This window comes from Daphnia pulicaria, chromosome 4 (assembly GCF_021234035.1).
Source record: "Daphnia pulicaria isolate SC F1-1A chromosome 4, SC_F0-13Bv2, whole genome shotgun sequence".
NCBI classification, from domain to species: Eukaryota; Metazoa; Arthropoda; class Branchiopoda; order Diplostraca; family Daphniidae; genus Daphnia; species Daphnia pulicaria.
This window is the reverse complement of record NC_060916.1, coordinates 15,888,313-15,908,312: the sequence shown is the minus strand read 5'-3', so window position 1 is coordinate 15,908,312 and position 20,000 is coordinate 15,888,313. Positions and strand designations below refer to the sequence as shown.

At 50.7% G+C, this 20,000-nt stretch overlaps 1 protein-coding gene and 3 non-coding genes across 4 annotated transcripts in view; all 4 read left to right on the top strand.

The window, feature by feature from the left end:
* The first annotated feature begins 3,422 nt into the window (after positions 1–3,422).
* On the top strand, positions 3,423–10,859 carry LOC124337795. The gene has a single exon (XM_046791815.1). It carries the CDS (start codon positions 3,423–3,425, stop codon positions 10,857–10,859), a length of 7,437 nt encoding a protein of 2,478 aa, XP_046647771.1.
* Positions 10,860–15,645: 4,786 nt separating this feature from the next.
* On the top strand, positions 15,646–17,940 carry LOC124338727. Its single transcript, XR_006917968.1, has one exon. It is a non-coding gene; the product is annotated as a small subunit ribosomal RNA (ribosomal RNA).
* Positions 17,941–18,869: 929 nt separating this feature from the next.
* LOC124338711 lies at positions 18,870–19,022 on the top strand. Its single transcript, XR_006917953.1, has one exon. It is a non-coding gene; the product is annotated as a 5.8S ribosomal RNA (ribosomal RNA).
* Positions 19,023–19,663: 641 nt separating this feature from the next.
* Positions 19,664–20,000, top strand: part of LOC124338682 — a 4,575-nt gene continuing 4,238 nt past the window's right edge. Inside the window, exon 1 of the ribosomal RNA XR_006917927.1 lies at positions 19,664–20,000. This exon is cut by the window's right edge and continues 4,238 nt beyond it. This is a non-coding gene — a ribosomal RNA (large subunit ribosomal RNA).

Sequence of the window (20,000 nt, the reverse complement as noted above, 5' to 3'; positions counted from 1 at the left end):
GCCACGAGAGGTAACGATTGCCTCGGCATTTGACGGAGTAACTGGGAAACGTCCAGGCAACGGTGATAAGGCTACGAGTCGCCGGCCACATGGGGCACAGCCGCGAGAGACAACGAGTGCCTCGGGTGTGGACGGTGGAGACACGAATCGTCCGTCGGATGTGGCACCGGCCACGGGAGTAAGACCACGACACGGTCAACCGAAGATGCCGGTGGTAAACTTACCGGCGTCGGCCGACCTCGAAAGGTCTAACCCGATAGAGTGGATAGATGACGAAGATCTAACACCCAAGCAGCTCAGAGCTGAAGTACGAAGACGCGACCGAGCGCAGGCAGCGTGGAGACCGAAGCCCGCTGCTAAGAATGCGACAGGGGTTGATCCGGACCAGCGCGAGGTGCTGGACGGATAAAACAGCTACAAGCCCCGCCGAATAATGCATGTAAACACCGACACAAATCGACGGTCCTCGGAAACCGTCGGACGGCAGGTCAAGCCCATGTGCCCGGCCTTTCTCTTAAAATGGGCCGTCAAACCAAGACATTATGCGGCGGAACATTAGCTACTTTCCTATGTAGGGAAGGCACCCCTGTTTATAAAATTTCTTAAAGTATGGACTTAGAAATATTTCGACGATTCAATCGAAATACTACCCCGGGGCAAGAGAGCAGACCGGGGTAGCAAATAACTATCAACTCGGTAAGATAGTCGGAGTAGTAGAGAGTCTGGTGTAGTACATTCAGCAAAGCTGGATGGCCAGACTGGAGTAAAATAGCCGGAGAGATAAAGAGCACTCCGGCGGATGGCATCCGTAGTCCCAGGATGGCCGGAAGATTGCAGCGTAGAAGAAGAAGCGCGTGCGGATTTTATCCATTGGGACTTAGAAGAAATTAGAGAGAATGGACTTAGAAGTAAATCCATTACTCGAGAAACCCAGAGGCTACCCACCCCAAACGGGCCAGCCGCGAAGACGATAAAGAGGCAAGACACGTGTCGCCCCGAGGCTACCCATTCCAAGTGGGCCCGCCGCGAAGAAGATAAAGGGCGAGACTCGCGCCTCCTATAGTCCGCATTAATTAAATGTTATAATTTGACAATGTTGTTATTACCATGCCTGTAATTATAGTTTACTTCACAGCGCCAATGCGGGCTAATAAATCACTCATTCACAAGCACTCAAACAGTAAGCATCTCTTTATTGATCTTCTTACTAGAGTCTTAGAGTCACCCCCTCGGCCTCGAAGCGCCGTTGTATTGAACACTGTTCAGGTTGCCAGCCTCAGTCGAGAGGCCAGCCTTTGTAAAACAACTTGTAAAGTTGGGACTTAGAATCGCTCTCGATTACGGGCATTCTAAGTGTCGGGACTCGGACACATCCGAAGGACTGACTGGAAGGAGCACACGCCTTGCTGTGCCTTCGAGTAGCACGGCACTCGCTCTCCTTCTCGGGCGCCTAGTACGACCAACCGTCGAACGGCCCCATCCCGGGACTAACCCACCTCTACTCCCGGCCAACTTGCAGTCGACTCTGCGAGCAGTTGGAACCGCTCGTCTATTCTGAGTTAGTGCCGAAGTAACTAACTTAGTCTGATTTGTCTTTGCAGGCCTGTACGAGAATTCACCCATTCTTCAGCCGAAGCAAGACTTACTTCTCCCGATCGAGATTAGAAAGTAAGTACCGATTGAGCGATCGATAGCTCTAGGTCCGGCCGAACAAACTGGGAGAAATCCCAGCGAAGTATCGCCGAGCTCACCGATATTTCACATGGTCCTTCGAACCGGTTATTAACCAAAGTAGAAACCGTGAAAGACGGTCCTGAAATCTGGTTAATACGGACCTAAAGTTGACGAAAACTAATCTCTTTCTGTTTATTTGCAGTGTCGAAATTCACGAGCAAAGACGCCCAAGCCAAGGTATTCGTGGCCGACCCACCCAGGGAGCTTAACGAATCTATCGCCAACATCAAGGCGTACGCTACAAAGCTCGTGACCGACGATAGCAAAGGGAAAATCAAGGACGCAAAGAGACAGGGCTGGAAGCTTCTCGAGGTCCTGTTTCCGATTGAGTTCTACGAACTCACAGGGGCAACTCCACCCTTGGCTTTGCAGACGGCAAAGCCTAAAAACAAGTGGGAGATCGCTAAAGCGGAGAAGTTGGAGAGAGAAGCCTTGGCATTCTTGACTCCCGAAGAGCGAGCCAAGTTCGACGAGGACGAAGCTCAAATTCGGAGGGAAAAAGAAGCGCAGAACGCTCTTCGACACGAGGTTCGCGCGGCCAAAAAGAGAAAGAGGGACGCAATTGAAGAGGCAAAGCTTCGCCTGTTAGAGAAGGAAGTGACGGAAAAGCGACTGGCGTACGAGCGCACTAAACGCCGTAGGGTTAACCCAGAAGCTGACCAAAGCAACTTGGTTGCCACGGTCGAGGTCCCGTTTGTCACACCAGACGGAGACCCGGTCCTTCCAGGAGACGCTTTGGCCAAACTGTGGTCGGCTTTGGCCACAGGGAAATTCGTCCTCCCGGGTACGGCAAACGACCCGGTAACCTCTGAGATTCAGGCAGTGCTGGCTAAGCACCTGGGTCAGGCAGAAACTCCACAGCCTTCGGCCGCGACGAGCCAGGCACAAACTCTGCAGCCAGTGGCCTCGACGAGCCAGGCACCGACACCAAAGGCCTCGACGAGCCAGGGTCGGAAGAAAGCGACGCCAAAGCGTACGGCGGCGAATAAGGGTAAGACGCTCGCTTCGAAAGGAGTGAACGTCGAGGCTCTGAAAACCCCGGCACTGCTTAGCCCCATTAGCCCCAAGCTAACGAAAGGCAAGGGGGCGGCCCGGCCGAAGTCCGGGACGAAAGCACCCGCTATAGACATAGACAAGCTAATAGCGGAAGCCACCACGAACTCAGTAAAGGTCATTTTGGACAAGTCTGACGGGTCACTCGCGGGAGTCAAACAGGTGAAAGCCTTAAAACCCGGGAGAAAATCACTGTTTAACCCTCCGTCAAAGGAGTTGGTGGAGGCAGCAGCGAAAGCATCGGCCCGGCGAAAGGGTCTTCGATCGGCGGCAGAAGGCGAGGTAAATCTAGCTGACGCAGCCAAAAAACTCTACGGGGAGGACTTGGAGGAGTTGCCTAGCGAAAAGGAGGACGAACTCCTAAAGGAACCGGCCCGAGCCCCGGTATCGGCAGAAGAGCTGCAGCCACGCCCGGTCTCGAGACGATCGGGCCAACGGATCGACTCAGGTGACGAATCAGATCCAGGACTACAGCTCACAGCCGAAGACGAGGAGGAGGCGCTCAAGGCGGCAGCTCTCAGCACCCTCCCAAAAGCGGCGCAATAGCCGTCTGAAAAATTGTAAAAACCTGTGGTTATCGATAATAAACACTTGTAGAAATTAAAAAATTGTGTCTGTCTTCTCATTTCGAATAAATGTTGCATTCCGATAAGAAACGATCGAAACGGAAGGGGAGCAAAGACGATACCCCTAACCGGCTAGCACTTCCGAAAGTCAACAAAGCTTTATTACTAGACCCGGATCAGTTAGAAGCAGAGTGTGATATAGCCATGAGACGGGTATTAGGGTTAGCGGAAAGCGAACCCGAGACTGGAGCGAAATCCAGACGAGCCCCAAGGAAAAATCCGGACGGTACGCTCAATGCACCAAGGAGTAGGCCATCGAGTAGGGCCTCAGACCGAAACCTAAGCGGCTCTCCGAAAATCATAAACATAGAGGGGCCCGATGAACCCCAGTCACCGAGAAATGGGCTAACGGTAGACGATGTTCAAAGACAGGCAGGCGCCCAGCCTTCGCCGGAAATACCGCCGCCGAATCTAGATGGGTTCGGAGTTACCCCAGATCGTAAGACTCTATCCGAATGGATGAGAGAAGAGTTCGCGAGGTTTAACGGTGAAATAACAGAAATCACTGGGCGACTGACGAAGACAGACGCAAAGGTAGCCGAGACAGTCAGCAGACTAGACGGTCATAAAGAGCAAATCAAAAGACTCAACACAGAAGTGCCGACGATAAGAACGACTGTAATGGGCCTCAGGAGCTCAATAGCCACAGACACAACCGCACGAATCGCGGCTATAGAAGCAAACATCGCAGCAACGATGCTGACGCAGAGGAATGCGACAGAGGCCCTGCAGACCCGAATGGTCGAGCATATTGAACGAGCAGTAGGGCAGCTCCAAAATAGCCTGAACGAACTAAGACAGACAGGAATTGCAGAGTTCGACGACACACAACTGAGAGTAGAGTTAAGACGCCTGGTCGAAGCCCAGGGCGAGGAAATCACGAACGGCCTGGCGCAGTCACTGGGCCAACACTCAGAAGAGGTGGGTCAGGCCATAGTAGAACTCAAAGTAAGGATGTCAAGGCTAGACACCAGGCTAAGGACGATTTATAGAGCCCAACAACCGCCGGCTCAAAGCCAGCAGCCAGAGGGTAGAAGGTCTCGGCAAGGGGCTCAAAGCCAACAGCCGGAGACCGGGAGAACCCGGCAGCAGCGAAACACTAGCAGATCACTCTGGGACGACTCAGAGGAAGAGGCAAGTGAAGAGAACGAGCCGACGGTAGGACGACCGACGTCAAGGGGAGGAACGGCATATAGTCAGCCTCCCCCATCATACCGCAGTGCCTTTACGGCAAGCGTACAAAGACCGGCATTTGGCCCAGCAGCAGCCCCGGCACCAGCCCCGGCTCCGGCTCCGGCGCCAGCCCCGGCACCAGCCCCGGCTCCGGCCCCGGCACCCGCCCCGGCACCAGCCCCGGCACCGGCACCGGCGCCAGCGCCAGCGGGACCGGCACCTCCGTATCATGCGGCAGGTAGACCATACGTCCCACCGCAAGCGCCAGACGACGTCAAACGAGAATTGACGCAAGAGCTCGAGCAGCTCAGGGAAGAGCTAACACAGGCTTATGCCCAGTACGGTCGTGCAAGGTCTGACGATGCCAGACAACACGAAAGAATTGCGTTCATGACGACCTATACGTATTACAAAACGGCAGTAGAAAACTTAATGCCCATGCTGACAACAGCAGAAAAAGCCGAACTACGACTGCAGCAACGCAGAGTAGAAGCAGAAAGACTGGGCATTGCCCCAGTACAGGCGCCGATGCCTGTACAGACGGCTAAGGTACGGTTATCACCGCCCAAGTTTGCGGGGGAGGTACTGAAATATCACGGTTGGCGACAGACGTGGAATACGTACGACAACAACCCGATATACACAGCCACCGAGAAAAGCCAAATGTTGGAGCAGGCTCTCGAAGGCGAAGCCGCCAATGCGACGGCGAGTTTCACGTTCACGGCGGAAACTTATAATACCATTCTCCAAGTACTGGCTGATAGGTTTGGCGACCCGAATCAGGCCATAGGAGAAAGAGAAGCCAAGCTACGAGAAGCGGCAAGCAAACCGGTGGGAGCGAACCCGACGTCCGCTCAGTTGCGAGAAAAACATATCGAGATATGTAATCAAAGGCAAGGCCTCCTGATCCAAGGCGTACAGCCGGCGACATTCGATTCGCACACGGCTAAGGAAATCTTGAACTCCCTACCAGGAGTGATAACAGAGAAATGGAGAATGGATTGGGGGCCAGAAAGAGCACCGACCTTAGACCAGGTCCTGCATCAACTCGATAGGTTGATCCGAATTAAATCATCGGAAGAAGCGTCGAGACGGGTCGACTATACCCAGACAACTCAGGCCAACGCAGCGAGCGTAGCCACAAAAACAATCAAGTTCAGAGACAAGACCCCGACGAGGCTTGCCTGCGTAATATGCAAAAGCGAAGCACACGCTGCGCGCGACTGCACGTTCGGAAACGCGGCCGAAAGGCGGAAAGTAGTGATGGACGCGGACAGATGCTTCAGATGTTTTGGTCAAGGCCACAGATACGTGGATTGTTCGGAGAGAAGAGCATGTCGGCACTGTTACTCCACCTCGCATGCGTCGGTCCTATGCCCGCACGAGAGAGAAAGTCGGGAGAGAACAAAAGGCAGGCCGGTACCGAGAACCGCCAGCAAATCTCCAAGTAAGCCTCGATCGGGCAAACCATTCATGCGACCGCCATCACCAACGCCATCGAGGACACCGTCAGCGGAACGATCGGTCAATGAGCAGTCGAATATAGGGGTAATAGAACCCAACGGCAAGGAAAAAATTTCCGCCGGAGTGTTACTGAACTTTGGAGCGAAAGCCAAAGCAGAAAAGACACAAGGAATAGAAGAATGGGTCCCACTGTTCGGAATATTCGACAGCGGTTGCGGTAATTCATTTATCACAGCAGCCCTAGTACGGAAGCTAAATGCAAAGGTCATTGGCAGGCAACGTATCAGAGTCTTGACATTTGGGTCTCACACACCCATCGACGAGTACTGCGATATTGTTCAAGTCACGATAGCCGGCATATCGAGAACAGTAACGGAAAAATTCATTGTCCGGGACCACATTCAAACACTCACACCATACACCGAGACGAAGCTTGGTGAGAGGTTGCTCAAAGAAGGCGAAACCTTGGCCGACCCGAGGCACAGAAGACCGTCTCAAGTCAAGACGATTGACATCCTAATTGGAAACAGTAACATGTACGAATTCATGTTACTGGAAGCACCGCGCAGGCACCGGAAAATAGTGGCGCATAACACTATCTTCGGTTGGACGATATCGGGCTCCTTAGGAGACCCGGGATACGAGACAGTAGCGTGCGTGGCCAAAGTAGAGATCGTGCCCGAAGAGCACGAGATCTCAAGTGTCGACAAACACTTTGCGGCCTTCTGGAGCCTTGAAAGTTTAGGTATCCCAAATAAGGAACTAACGGATGTCGAATTCATCCAAGCTTACATAGCTAGCATCGAAGCCGATGAAGAAGGGCGAGCCGTCGTACGGTATCCCTTCACCCAAGAGCGACCGGACTACGACTCATGTAGATCCATAGCCGACATAAGATTCGAAAATCTGTGGAAAAGCGACTCCTTCACTAAAGAGAAGCGAATACGATATCACGAAGTAATGATGTCCTACTTACGGGAAGGATTCATCGAAATAGCTGACCCGAACTACGATGGGCCAATGGCATTTTTGCCGAACAGACCGGTCGAGCGAGAAGACGCGGAAACCACAAAGATACGACCAGTCTTTGATGGATCGGTCCATCACAAGAACCGGCGCAGTTTCAACGCCAATCTTGAGATAGGACCAAACCTAAACCCAGACATCATGGGGATTCTAATGAGGTTTAGGCGATATTGCATAGCGTGGACGGCCGACATCGAGAAGGCGTTTTTGCAAATCAAAATCCACAAAGACCACGAGCAAATCGTGAGGTTTCTTTGGGTCGAAGACCCCGAAGCTGCCATACCCAAGGTGGTGGTCTACGCATGGAAGAGACTCACCTTTGGACTCGCATCGAGCCCATTTATACTCAGGGCCGTTCTAACCTGGCACCTGCAGAAGTACGAAACAGAGTACCCAGGCATCACAGCCAGGACTCTTAACCAAATCTATGTCGACGACTGGATGGGGGGAGCCGAAACTCCCGAACAAGCTGCCGAAGAGATAAGGCTGATAAGTCGAATCTTGGGGGAGATCAAGATGAAACTCTGTAAGTGGTCGACGAATTCGGCCGAGCTAACAAACTTACTACGGGGGGAGTTCGAATTCTCCTCCCGACCATCGAAATTGGGAATAGATGAGGTGTTCGAACATGCGGACAAAAAGGCTCTGGGAATCCTTTGGGACCCAGTAACCGACCAGTTCAAATTCAACGCCGATAAAATAATATCCGAGGCACGAAGGCTAGGAGAAGGGCTTACCAAGCGACAGCTGTTTAGCCTAGCGCTAACGCTATACGACCCGTTGGGCTTCGTGAACCCGGCGATATTGTCCGCGAAACGGGCGATGCAGATCTCATGGTTAGCCAACGGCAAATGGGATCAGATAGTGAACAGTTGCACCAATGAGAATTGGGAGGAGTTCATCAAAGGTCTCGAAGACCTACAGCTCATACGGATTCCTCGCTGGACGGGCATAGAGGTTAAGGAGCCTAGCGAACTCCACATCTTCTGCGATGCCAGCGAGGTAGGATATGGGGCCGTAGCATACGAAGTGCAAGGGACGACGATCGCCCTCATAGCAGCAAAATCAAAGGTGGCTCCGTTACCAAAAAAGGCAATGACCATCCCTCGGCTCGAACTGCTGAGTAACCTGATGGCGTCTATACTTGGCAAGTATATACGAGACCAACATCGGGTTGAACACAAAGCGCACATCTGGACCGATTCTCAGATAGCGACATGTTGGATCACGGCCACCAACAAAACCCCAGAAATCTGGGTACAAAACCGAGTCTCGAAGATCAGAGAATTCGGCGCAGAAATCCACTTCTGCGAAGGGACTCAGAACCCGGCTGATCTCCTCTCAAGGGGAGGCTCAGCAAAGGAAATCCAGAGATCGAACTGGTGGAAGGGCCCCGAATGGCTCCCGGAGTATGACAAGTATAAGCCGATCGAAATCAAGGCAAACCTCATTCAAACGGATATGGTCCGTCCGAAACACCCAGACTGGCGCAAAGAGTACAGCGACTGGGATAAAATGGTCAGAGCTCAGGCTATGATCCAAAGAGCAGTGGACGGCTTTAAAGGTAAAATGTACCGGCCTTCCCTCATTATCGAGCAAGTCCTGTTTGACATGGTTGACTTGAAGGAAATCAAGTTAAAAAAACCGGGATCGAGATGCCAGGTTTCATTCAAGCGACTCACATATGAGAAGCTACTCACGGCACGATACGCCTTGATAAGACACGCACAGATGGAGTCATACCCCGAGGATTACGATAGAATCGAGCGGGGGAAAGTCCCGAGAGACAAGATGTTCAGAAAGTTGAGACCGGTGTTCGACACGACGAATCGAATTATCAGGTGCAGGGGACGAGCCCAGGTACTGTTGGCAAGATATCATCTCGATGCATTGATCTTACTCCCGCCCGATCACTATATAACCACAGTCTTGCTACGCAAGCTGCATAGGAGGGTCGGGCACATGGGAATGAACGCCATGACCATGGAAGTCAGAAGCGAATTCTGGCTGCCCAAACACTGTCAGGTGATAAAAGACATCCTCAACCGATGCGTGAGATGTCAGAAGGTCAACGCAACAGCCTTCAGCGAAAAGCCAGCTCACTTGCCAATTGAACGGCTGAAAATATCCGATCCCTTTTCAGTCACCGGCATCGACATGGCCGGTCCGTACAATGTACTAGTAAACGAACCGAGTAAAGCGGTGATAGTCCAGCCAAGGACTGAGCCAGGAGTCCCCGAAGAGGAATCAGAATCATCCGACGAATCGGATGAAGAGTTGGTACCGGAGAGAGTCGGTGCCCTCGACAAGAAAAAGAAAAAGAAAAAGAAAGAAAAGAAACAACCCAAGTTTGCGATTGACGGGAGACAGATAGTCAAAGTGTACATAGTTATGTTCACTTGTGCCACGACAAGAGCCGTTCACCTAGAGGTAACTAGAGGAAAAAGTGCGGCGGCGTTCATTAACGCTTTCCGTCGGTTCTGCGCGTTGAAATACGCGCCAAGAACAGTCTATTCAGACAACGCGCTGGAATTCGATAGTACGGCAAGATACCTCAGAAGACTCTGGCAATGCAAGACAGTCTACGACTTCATGGCCAATAGAAACATCTCTTGGCGGTTCTCAGCGAGTGTAGCTCCCTGGTGGGGTGGCTTCTGGGAACGCATGATAAAGACCGTGAAGCAAGCGTTGCATAAGACCTTTAACCCGAAGCAGATGGACTTCGACATGTTCCATACGGTGATCACAGAGATCAGTGACATCGTAAACAACCGTCCGTTGGGATATATCGCTGGCGACGAAACGGCTCTAACTCCGAACCAGTTAATCAAAGGAGGCTTTGTAAACAAGTTCGACACCGAACCTCCGGAAGAGGAAGAACTGCTCGGCGCAGACTCCTTGTTTCTCACGAACAGAGAAGCCGCTAGACGAAAGCTAGTGGCAGACTGGTGGACAGAATTCGTCCCAACCTATCTGAAGGATCTAAATAGATTCCATCAAGAGCAAATACCGTCGAAGTCGGTCAAGCTAGGACAAGTAGTCTTGATCCACGTGGACTACGTCAAGCGAATCAATTGGAACATTGGGCGAGTGATCGAACTCATCAAGGGTCGAGATCACTTAGTCCGGAAAGTCAAGCTAGTCATGGTCGACTCAAAGGGCAAAACGTCAATCGTAAATAGACCTGTCCAGAACTTGTACCCTCTCGAAGTAGAACCAGGTATCATCGACGCAGACTTTGCCAAGAACCCGAGCAGATTTGGAGATCACGTAACCTCATCTGGGCAAGTATGTAAGAGAACTTACATGGGGGGAGTGTGGAATACCACGGCCCTCGGCGATGAGGCTACGGATTGCCGGCCACATGTGGCACAGCCACGAGAGGTAACGATTGCCTCGGCATTTGACGGAGTAACTGGGAAACGTCCGGGCAACGGTGATAAGGCTACGAGTCGCCGGCCACATGGGGCACAGCCGCGAGAGACAACGAGTGCCTCGGGTGTGGACGGTGGAGACACGAATCGTCCGTCGGATGTGGCACCGGCCACGGGAGTAAGACCACGACACGGTCAACCGAAGATGCCGGTGGTAAACTTACCGGCGTCGGCCGACCTCGAAAGGTCTAACCCGATAGAGTGGATAGATGACGAAGATCTAACACCCAAGCAGCTCAGAGCTGAAGTACGAAGACGCGACCGAGCGCAGGCAGCGTGGAGACCGAAGCCCGCTGCTAAGAATGCGACAGGGGTTGATCCGGACCAGCGCGAGGTGCTGGACGGATAAAACAGCTACAAGCCCCGCCGAATAATGCATGTAAACACCGACACAAATCGACGGTCCTCGGAAACCGTCGGACGGCAGGTCAAGCCCATGTGCCCGGCCTTTCTCTTAAAATGGGCCGTCAAACCAAGACATTATGCGGCGGAACATTAGCTACTTTCCTATGTAGGGAAGGCACCCCTGTTTATAAAATTTCTTAAAGTATGGACTTAGAAATATTTCGACGATTCAATCGAAATACTACCCCGGGGCAAGAGAGCAGACCGGGGTAGCAAATAACTATCAACTCGGTAAGATAGTCGGAGTAGTAGAGAGTCTGGTGTAGTACATTCAGCAAAGCTGGATGGCCAGACTGGAGTAAAATAGCCGGAGAGATAAAGAGCACTCCGGCGGATGGCATCCGTAGTCCCAGGATGGCCGGAAGATTGCAGCGTAGAAGAAGAAGCGCGTGCGGATTTTATCCATTGGGACTTAGAAGAAATTAGAGAGAATGGACTTAGAAGTAAATCCATTACTCGAGAAACCCAGAGGCTACCCACCCCAAACGGGCCAGCCGCGAAGACGATAAAGAGGCAAGACACGTGTCGCCCCGAGGCTACCCATTCCAAGTGGGCCCGCCGCGAAGAAGATAAAGGGCGAGACTCGCGCCTCCTATAGTCCGCATTAATTAAATGTTATAATTTGACAATGTTGTTATTACCATGCCTGTAATTATAGTTTACTTCACAGCGCCAATGCGGGCTAATAAATCACTCATTCACAAGCACTCAAACAGTAAGCATCTCTTTATTGATCTTCTTACTAGAGTCTTAGAGTCACCCCCTCGGCCTCGAAGCGCCGTTGTATTGAACACTGTTCAGGTTGCCAGCCTCAGTCGAGAGGCCAGCCTTTGTAAAACAACTTGTAAAGTTGGGACTTAGAATCGCTCTCGATTACGGGCATTCTAAGTGTCGGGACTCGGACACATCCGAAGGACTGACTGGAAGGAGCACACGCCTTGCTGTGCCTTCGAGTAGCACGGCACTCGCTCTCCTTCTCGGGCGCCTAGTACGACCAACCGTCGAACGGCCCCATCCCGGGACTAACCCACCTCTACTCCCGGCCAACTTGCAGTCGACTCTGCGAGCAGTTGGAACCGCTCGTCTATTCTGAGTTAGTGCCGAAGTAACTAACTTAGTCTGATTTGTCTTTGCAGGCCTGTACGAGAATTCACCCATTCTTCAGCCGAAGCAAGACTTACTTCTCCCGATCGAGATTAGAAAGTAAGTACCGATTGAGCGATCGATAGCTCTAGGTCCGGCCGAACAAACTGGGAGAAATCCCAGCGAAGTATCGCCGAGCTCACCGATATTTCACATATAGGGAAGAGGTTGTCGAGAAAGAAAAAGTTGAAAAATTTTCTAAGTCCTAAAATTTCCAAGACCGGTTTTTGGTGGTGACCGGGCGGCAGTTGAGCGGGCGGCCCGGCCTGAGCTCAGGTGAATGTCCGGCAAAAATTCGGAAATCGACTTTTTCGTACAGTTACTGCCCGGAACATCCACTACTTTCCTATATAGGGAAGAGGTTGTCGAAAAAAAGAAAGTTGAAAAATTTTCTAAGTCCGAAAAATTGAAAAATTTTTCTAAGTCCCGACGACGTGGTAGTGACGTGGTTGGCGGGACTTGGACGTATAAAGGCCGATGAAAAAAAATGGAAATGGAAATGAAAATTTCTCGATTTCCGACGACGGTGTTTGGCAACGACTCTCTCGCCCGGCCACTGGTCGGCGCGAGAGAGGAGTGAGCGAGACCCGTCGATTCGAAAAGAGAAGCCGTCACACCGTCGAGGCGTGGCGGCTCTCAAGTGGGTTGGTCGGGCGTGTCGTGATGACTCGCGACCGTAAAAAATTCCCACTCAAATTCTCCCATTTCCGACGACGGTGTTTGGCAACGACTCTCTCGCCCGGCCTCTGGTCGGCGCGAGAGAGGAGTGAGCGAGACCCGTCGATTCGAAAAAAAGCCGTCACACCGTCGAGGCGTGGCGGCTCTCAAATGGGTTGGTCGGGCGTGTCGTGATGACTTGCGACCGTAAAAAATTCCCACTCGTCGAAAATTTTCTAAGTCCCAACTTTGAAAACGACGGTTCCTGAAAGTCGGCTGGCGGTTGGATGGGGCAATGTCCCCGTCCAATCGCTAAAAATGAGCCGGAAAACGGAGACATTATGCGGCGGAACATTAGTGGTTTTCCTTAGTATAGAAGAGGTCTCGATTCCTAAACTCGGAAAAATTTTCAGAGTCCCAAAAATTTTCGAAGTGTCGAATAGTTTGGTTTCTCGAATTGAAAATTTTTTTCAAATTTGCGACATTACGACAAGCAGCGATTGTAAAGCCCGGTCCAAATTTTTCAAACGAGTCTTACTTCTTGTTAGTCCGCCTGGCCGATACCAAAGAATGGCCGACCGTCGACTATCGGGCGAATAGACGGGTGAAAGAAATAAAGTCGAAGCCGGTGGTTGGATAGATATCGAAGGGAAGGCGAAAGAGGCGAAAAGGAAAGCGCGAAATTTCTTTAGTAGCTTCGACGCAAAAACTTTGGTATCGACGGGGAGCTTTGGGAAATGAAACGAAGACGCAGAATGGGAAGTTGTCCGGTTCGGCGTTAGTTGTAGTTTCATTTCCACCGTAGCTGAGCTCCTTTCCGCCCGCCACTTCACATGATTTTAGTTTCGATTCCGTTCGATCGCGCTTGCACTGTCTTTGTTTTTTTTTCACTGCTTGGATCGCGGCTTTGCTCTAACCAGTTTAGCCCCATGCGATCAAAAAGTCTTAAAAAAAAAAAACCGTTGAACGGAGACGAACTCGATGAGCTGTCGGTGTGTGAAATATCATTCCTTCGGTAAAACCGTTTTCGAAATTTCCGATGGTCGGTATATGTAAAAATATATCCGAACCGCGATGTGGACGGGAATTCAAACGCCCGCTTCACCGATTGGTGCGACAGCTGAGAAGCTCGTCACTCGATCCAACGACTCTTGGTCGAAAAGTTCAGAAGAGGTGCGCGCGTCAAACATTTTTTTGGTTTCGGACGTTTCGTTTCTTCGGCACGTGTGGTTTGTCTGTGGCCGTCTGTGAGAGAAATCGGACGCTTGTTCTTTGTTATTTTACCGTAACAAGACAAGACGGGAAAGATTCTTTCTTCCAAACTTACGGCATCATAACCATCAGCGTTTACCGTCAGCGACGATACGGAAGAGAAAAGAAAATGGTGCGCGTCTTTTCACTTTTTGACACCGTATCAAAAAAAATTACCGTTCAGGCGGAAATGTGTGTGTGTGTGTGTGAGCCGAGAGATAAAAATAAAAAAGCCACCAAACAGAACGCTTTCAAATTATTTCGTGCGGCGTGCGCATATTTCACATTTTGCCGTTTGACGGAAGCTCGTTGTGTGGAACACAGAAGTGGAGATGGACGGAGTTGAAGGGGGGCGAAGACGGCCCGGTCGGACAAAGTCAAGAGATTGAAATATACGAGAGAATTGGGTGGAAGTGATGGCAAATCTATAAAATTCAAAAATCGGATGAGATGCGAGGACCGCAAAATGTGGCGTCGACTCTGACTCTCTTTTACTACGAACTTCCCTTCGACGGAAGATATCGAGAGCTGAGCTGAGCGCCCGCTGAGTATGGCCGGCGTAATTACAAACGAGTTACGGTTGGAGCTATATCGATTGTACGTATCCCGAACGTTCATCGAACAAGCCAGATCAACTCGGCGCCCGGTAAGATGTACGCTCAGTTATGGCCATGACACACGAAGGGAGAATTCAAACGGCTGTGAGTGTACGGCCCGCCCGGAGTTGTGTGTAGGCAGTGACCTCTCAAGAAAAAACGTAAAAAATTTTTTTTTGACAGTCACCGGTCTGCGACAAGTAATCAGTACGAAACTTGGGTGCAATGCAAAAAACATTTTGAGAATCCTTGCTTGACAACAACGAATCTAACACGATAAAAAAAACGATCCCCATCGGTGTACCGCTTGCTTTTCTCGCGCTTCGGCGCAGAATCGCTTATTCAGCTGCCCTTGGAATATGTTCGTTTCGTGCATACTTGATCTCGGTCATTCTTCGGTGAACTCTTAAAGAATTGCGCACTTTTATAGGGGTAGTCTGGTTGCTTGTCTCGACTTGAAATGATTTGTTTTTTTCCGCCCATGACTTTCTATACGATGCCTCTATGCTGGCCTCTGACCGCGGTTGTTCCGAGTTTTCTCTTTCTCTTCGAAAGTCTTTGCGGAAAATTCTGCCTCGTGTGACCGTTGAGCGGTGAGGTGTGTGTGTGTGTGTGTGTCGTGCGGGGTGATGCGAGAGTGTGCCTCGGCGGTGGAAAAATAAAAATAAAACTCTGAGCCCACAAAAATTTAAAAGATGTATGCTTGTCAGCTTAGTAAAGCAGGCTTGACTTATGAGCATACAGCACGCCACATATGACCGTCGAAAACCGTAATACGGGAAAAAAAGTTGATGAATATATCAAGACCGGTCGAATGAATCCGATTCACTTTGGGCTCATAGACCGTTGAATGGTCTTTGACTTTGGAAATTGAAATGAAAAAAATCCAACAAACGGATCGGATCGGTGTTTCTCTTCACTGGGACTCGCTGTGACACGCCAGGCGTTGCGATCAAAAATTTTAGTTTCCGAAGAAAAAGAAAAAAAACGAAAAACGTGTTGATTTGGTGTGTGTTTGGTGATGCGTGGGCGAAATAAAAACCCGCAACTCGCCGGATGCATATCAAACAAACATACACGAAATACCTGGTTGATCCTGCCAGTAGCATATGCTTGTCTCAAAGATTAAGCCATGCATGTCTAAGTACAAGCCGCTAGACGGCGAAACCGCGAATGGCTCAATAAATCAGTTATGGTTCCTTAGATCCACTCCATCCTACTTGGATAACTGTGGTAATTCTAGAGCTAATACATGCACTCGAGCCTCGACTGCGGGCTTTCGGGCTCGCAGAAGAGGTGCTTTTATTAGATCAAAACCAGTCGGGGCCGGGCTTTCGGGCTCGCGCACCGTACCAATTTTGGTGACTCTGGATAACTTCACGCCGATCGCACGGCCTTCGCGCCGGCGACGTATCTTTCAAATGTCTGCCTTATCAACTGTCGATGGTAGGTTACGCGCCTACCATGGTTGCAACGGGTAACGGGGAATCGGGGTTCGATTCCGGAGAGGGAGCCTGAGAAACGGCTACCACATCCAAGGAAGGCAGCAGGCGCGCAAATTACCCACTCCCGGCACGGGGAGGTAGTGACGAAAAATAACGATACGGGACTCTTCCGAGGCCCCGTGATTGGAATGAGTACACTTTAAATCCTTTAACGAGGAACCATTGGAGGGCAAGTCTGGTGCCAGCAGCCGCGGTAACTCCAGCTCCAATAGCGTATATTAAAGTTGTTGCGGTTAAAAAGCTCGTAGTCGGATGTCTGTCTTCGGCCGGGCGGCGCCGCTCTGAATCAAGGGTGTTGCGTTTCACGCTCTGGGAGCCCGGGTGTCAAAGCCCGACTCTCTTCACGGTCGGACAACATCGCCGGAGTGGTGGTCGGTGCGTCGTTGTTGTATCTGCGGCCAGAGTTGGAAAGTTCTTTCGGGTTCTTTTTTAAATTTTGGTCGTAGTTGACTCGATTCGCTCCACCCAGTCAATCGTTCGGGGTGCCCTTCACCGGGTGTCTCGGGCGGCCGGCAACGTTTACTTTGAACAAATTAGAGTGCTCAAAGCAGGTGTATCCCAACGCCTGAATATCGCAGCATGGAATGATGGAATAGGACCTCGGTCCGATTTTGCTGGTCTTTTACTTTTGGACCCGAGGTAATGGTCAATAGAGACGGACGGGGGCATTCGTACTGCGGCGACAGAGGTGAAATTCTTGGACCGCCGCAAGACGAACAACAGCGAAGGCATTTGCCAAGAATGTTTTCCTTGATCAAGAACGAAAGTTAGAGGTTCGAAGGCGATCAGATACCGCCCTAGTTCTAACCATAAACGATGCCAACCAGCAATCCGTCGGAGTTACTCCAATGACTCGACGGGCAGCTTCCGGGAAACCAAAGTCTTTGGGTTCCGGGGGAAGTATGGTTGCAAAGCTGAAACTTAAAGGAATTGACGGAAGGGCACCACCAGGAGTGGAGCCTGCGGCTTAATTTGACTCAACACGGGAAACCTCACCAGGCCCGGACACTGGAAGGATTGACAGATTGAGAGCTCTTTCTTGATTCGGTGGGTGGTGGTGCATGGCCGTTCTTAGTTGGTGGAGCGATTTGTCTGGTTAATTCCGATAACGAACGAGACTCTAGCCTGCTAAATAGGTGACGGGTTTTATCAATTGAAACCGAAGGGAGTACGGAGGCGTCGGGATCAGGTGGCGGCGATTCGGGTCTCGGTGGGACTGGTTCCTTTAGTGAGGCAATCTCTCGGCTTGGTTTCGTTGTGCTTTGTTCGTCGGGTGTACGGCCTTCACGGGTTGGTTGCCTGGCGGATGAGGTATGGCGGGGCTTTGTCGGGAATGTCTCGCGGGGGCTGGCTCTATTGTTATTCGGTCGTCGTCATCCCCGGCGATACCTTCTGCTCTCGCGTCCGTCACGCAGTCTTCTTAGAGGGACAAGCGGCGTCCAGCCGCGTGACAGTGAGCAATAACAGGTCTGTGATGCCCTTAGATGTCCTGGGCCGCACGCGCGCTACACTGAAGGAATCAGCGTGTTTCACTCTCCCTGTCCGAAAGGACCGGGTAACCGCTGAACCTCCTTCGTGGTTGGGATTGGGGACTGCAATGATCCCCATGAACCAGGAATCCCTAGTAGGCGCGGGTCACTAGCCCGCGTCGATTACGTCCCTGCCCTTTGTACACACCGCCCGTCGCTACTACCGATTGAATGATTTAGTGAGGCCTTCGGACGGGCTTGTCGGGGTGCCGTCGAGTGGGGAGCAATCTCTGCCCGTGCGGTGCCTACCAACGGCGAGACTGAAAGATGGTCGAACTTGATCCTTTAGAGGAAGTAAAAGTCGTAACAAGGTTTCCGTAGGTGAACCTGCGGAAGGATCATAAACGAACAAGACAAATGTTTTGCGCATATGGCTTTGGTTGAGCACGAAACAACTAAAAGTTGCAAAACAAAAAAACCCCATCAAAAGTCTTTCGGCGTAAGACATCGTATGAACTATGTGTGGGTTGACGGAAGAAAATCATTTATTTTGAACGGGTATCAGGCGCTCTGATGCGCGGTGGTTTAAAGCGGATTCGCCTTTTCAAATTGATTTTTCTTTCCTCTCGGCTCAAAAAAAAACACAAAGTCTTTCGATTTGGTCTATGGCCGTGAGCAAATTCTTCCTGCTTCGATGGTGAATGTCTCTATAGATTCATTCGACCTTTAGCGGCGCTCACAGTGTTGACGTTAGTAGAGTGAAGAATACGATAGCCCGCCTGGGCCGCGAGTACCGAAGGAACAATAAAGGAGATTTTATAAAGTCTTAGTCCCTAAATCAAACACTTTGAAAAATAAAAACTCGGTGGATGGAGAGTCGGAAAAAAAAAAACATCAAGATTTTGAACGGGTATCAGGCGCTCTGATGCGCGGTGGTTTAAAGCGGATACGCCCAATCGAAATTGTTTTTTTTTGTTTCTCTCTTCGTCTTCGGGATTTTTTGATTCTCGGTGGGGGACGAAAGTGTGAGACTTTACTCTGGACGTTCTTTTCGGGCGTAGATACTCGTGGTTGCGTGCGTGTGCGTCGTATAGACTAACACTCCAAAGCCCGACACTATGCCGTTGAAAACCGAATGTTTTTTAAGCTTGCCCTTCGCCCTCTCGATGAAGTAGGAAGAATTCAAAATCACAATAACACACTAAACCCAAATTCTAGTACGAGTGTTTATCGGAACATTTTCTTTCTGGCTTTCTTTCTCCGCCCTCGCATTCATTTGCTTGGGCGGGTTGGAGAAAAAGAGAGAAGAAAACGAATATGTCGTTTTATATACGACCCTGAACGGTGGATCACTAGGCTCGTGGATCGATGAAGAGCGCAGCAAAGTGCGCTAATCCATGCGAACTGCAGAACACATGGAGCATCGAAATCTTGAACGTAAATGGCGGCCCAGCTTCTCGCTCGGGCCACATCTGACTGAGGGTCGGTCGAATGATGAACGAACAGAGATTTTTTCAGTCTTGGTTTTGCATGTTGGGTCGCGGCGAGATTTATTTTTCACCCGGCCTGACCGCATAAAAGCTCCCGAATCTCTAACGTCTGGGTGCCGCGCGACTTAAGTGTCCGCGATGCCTCAAATACAAAAAAGGGGGAAAAATAAAAGAAGGTTCGCCCTGTTTTGTTTTTTTCCTCTCTATTCAAAAGAAACCTTTTTCGATGGCAAAACAGATGGGAAATTTTTGAGCCAACTCAAAAAAAAATTTTAGAAATAAACACATCTTCTCGAACAAGGTGTCGGCTGCGTGTGCGCGATATACCGCTTCAACGCGAGTTTAGTTGTGTGTGTGCGCCGGGCGTGTCGAAGTGTCGACCACCGCGAATTATCACTCACTCTAACCGCTCGTTATGCAAGCTTGGTTCGCGCACGACGCGTTGTTTCAATACAAAAAGCCGCAGGACGCCCTGTCACTTTTCGTAAATTAATTTTTGCGAATAACGAGAGACTCGCTTTATTTCGAAAAAAAAAAATTTGAACCGGCAATTATTCAATCTTTCCCGGCTTTAAAACGCCAAAGTCTGCCGAGCTAGATAAAGTGTTGTCTCCTTTTGAAAACAAACAATTCATTCTGACCTCAGTTTAGATGAGACTACCCGCTGAACTTAAGCATATCAGTAAGCGGAGGAAAAGAAACTAACAAGGATTCCCTTAGTAGCGGCGAGCGAACAGGGATGAGCCCAGCACCGAACCTCGCGCCCGGTTGAGCGGGTGCCGAGGAATGTGGTGTTCGGGAGGATCGTGCGCGTCTGTCCGGTATCTATCGTCCAAGTCTCCATGAACGGGGCGAGCAACCCACAGAGGGTGTCAGGCCCGTAGATAAGACGAGCCGAGACCGTGCATCGGATCCCTTCCCAAGAGTCGGGTTGCTTGAGCGTGCAGCCCTAAGCGGGAGGTAAACTCCTTCTA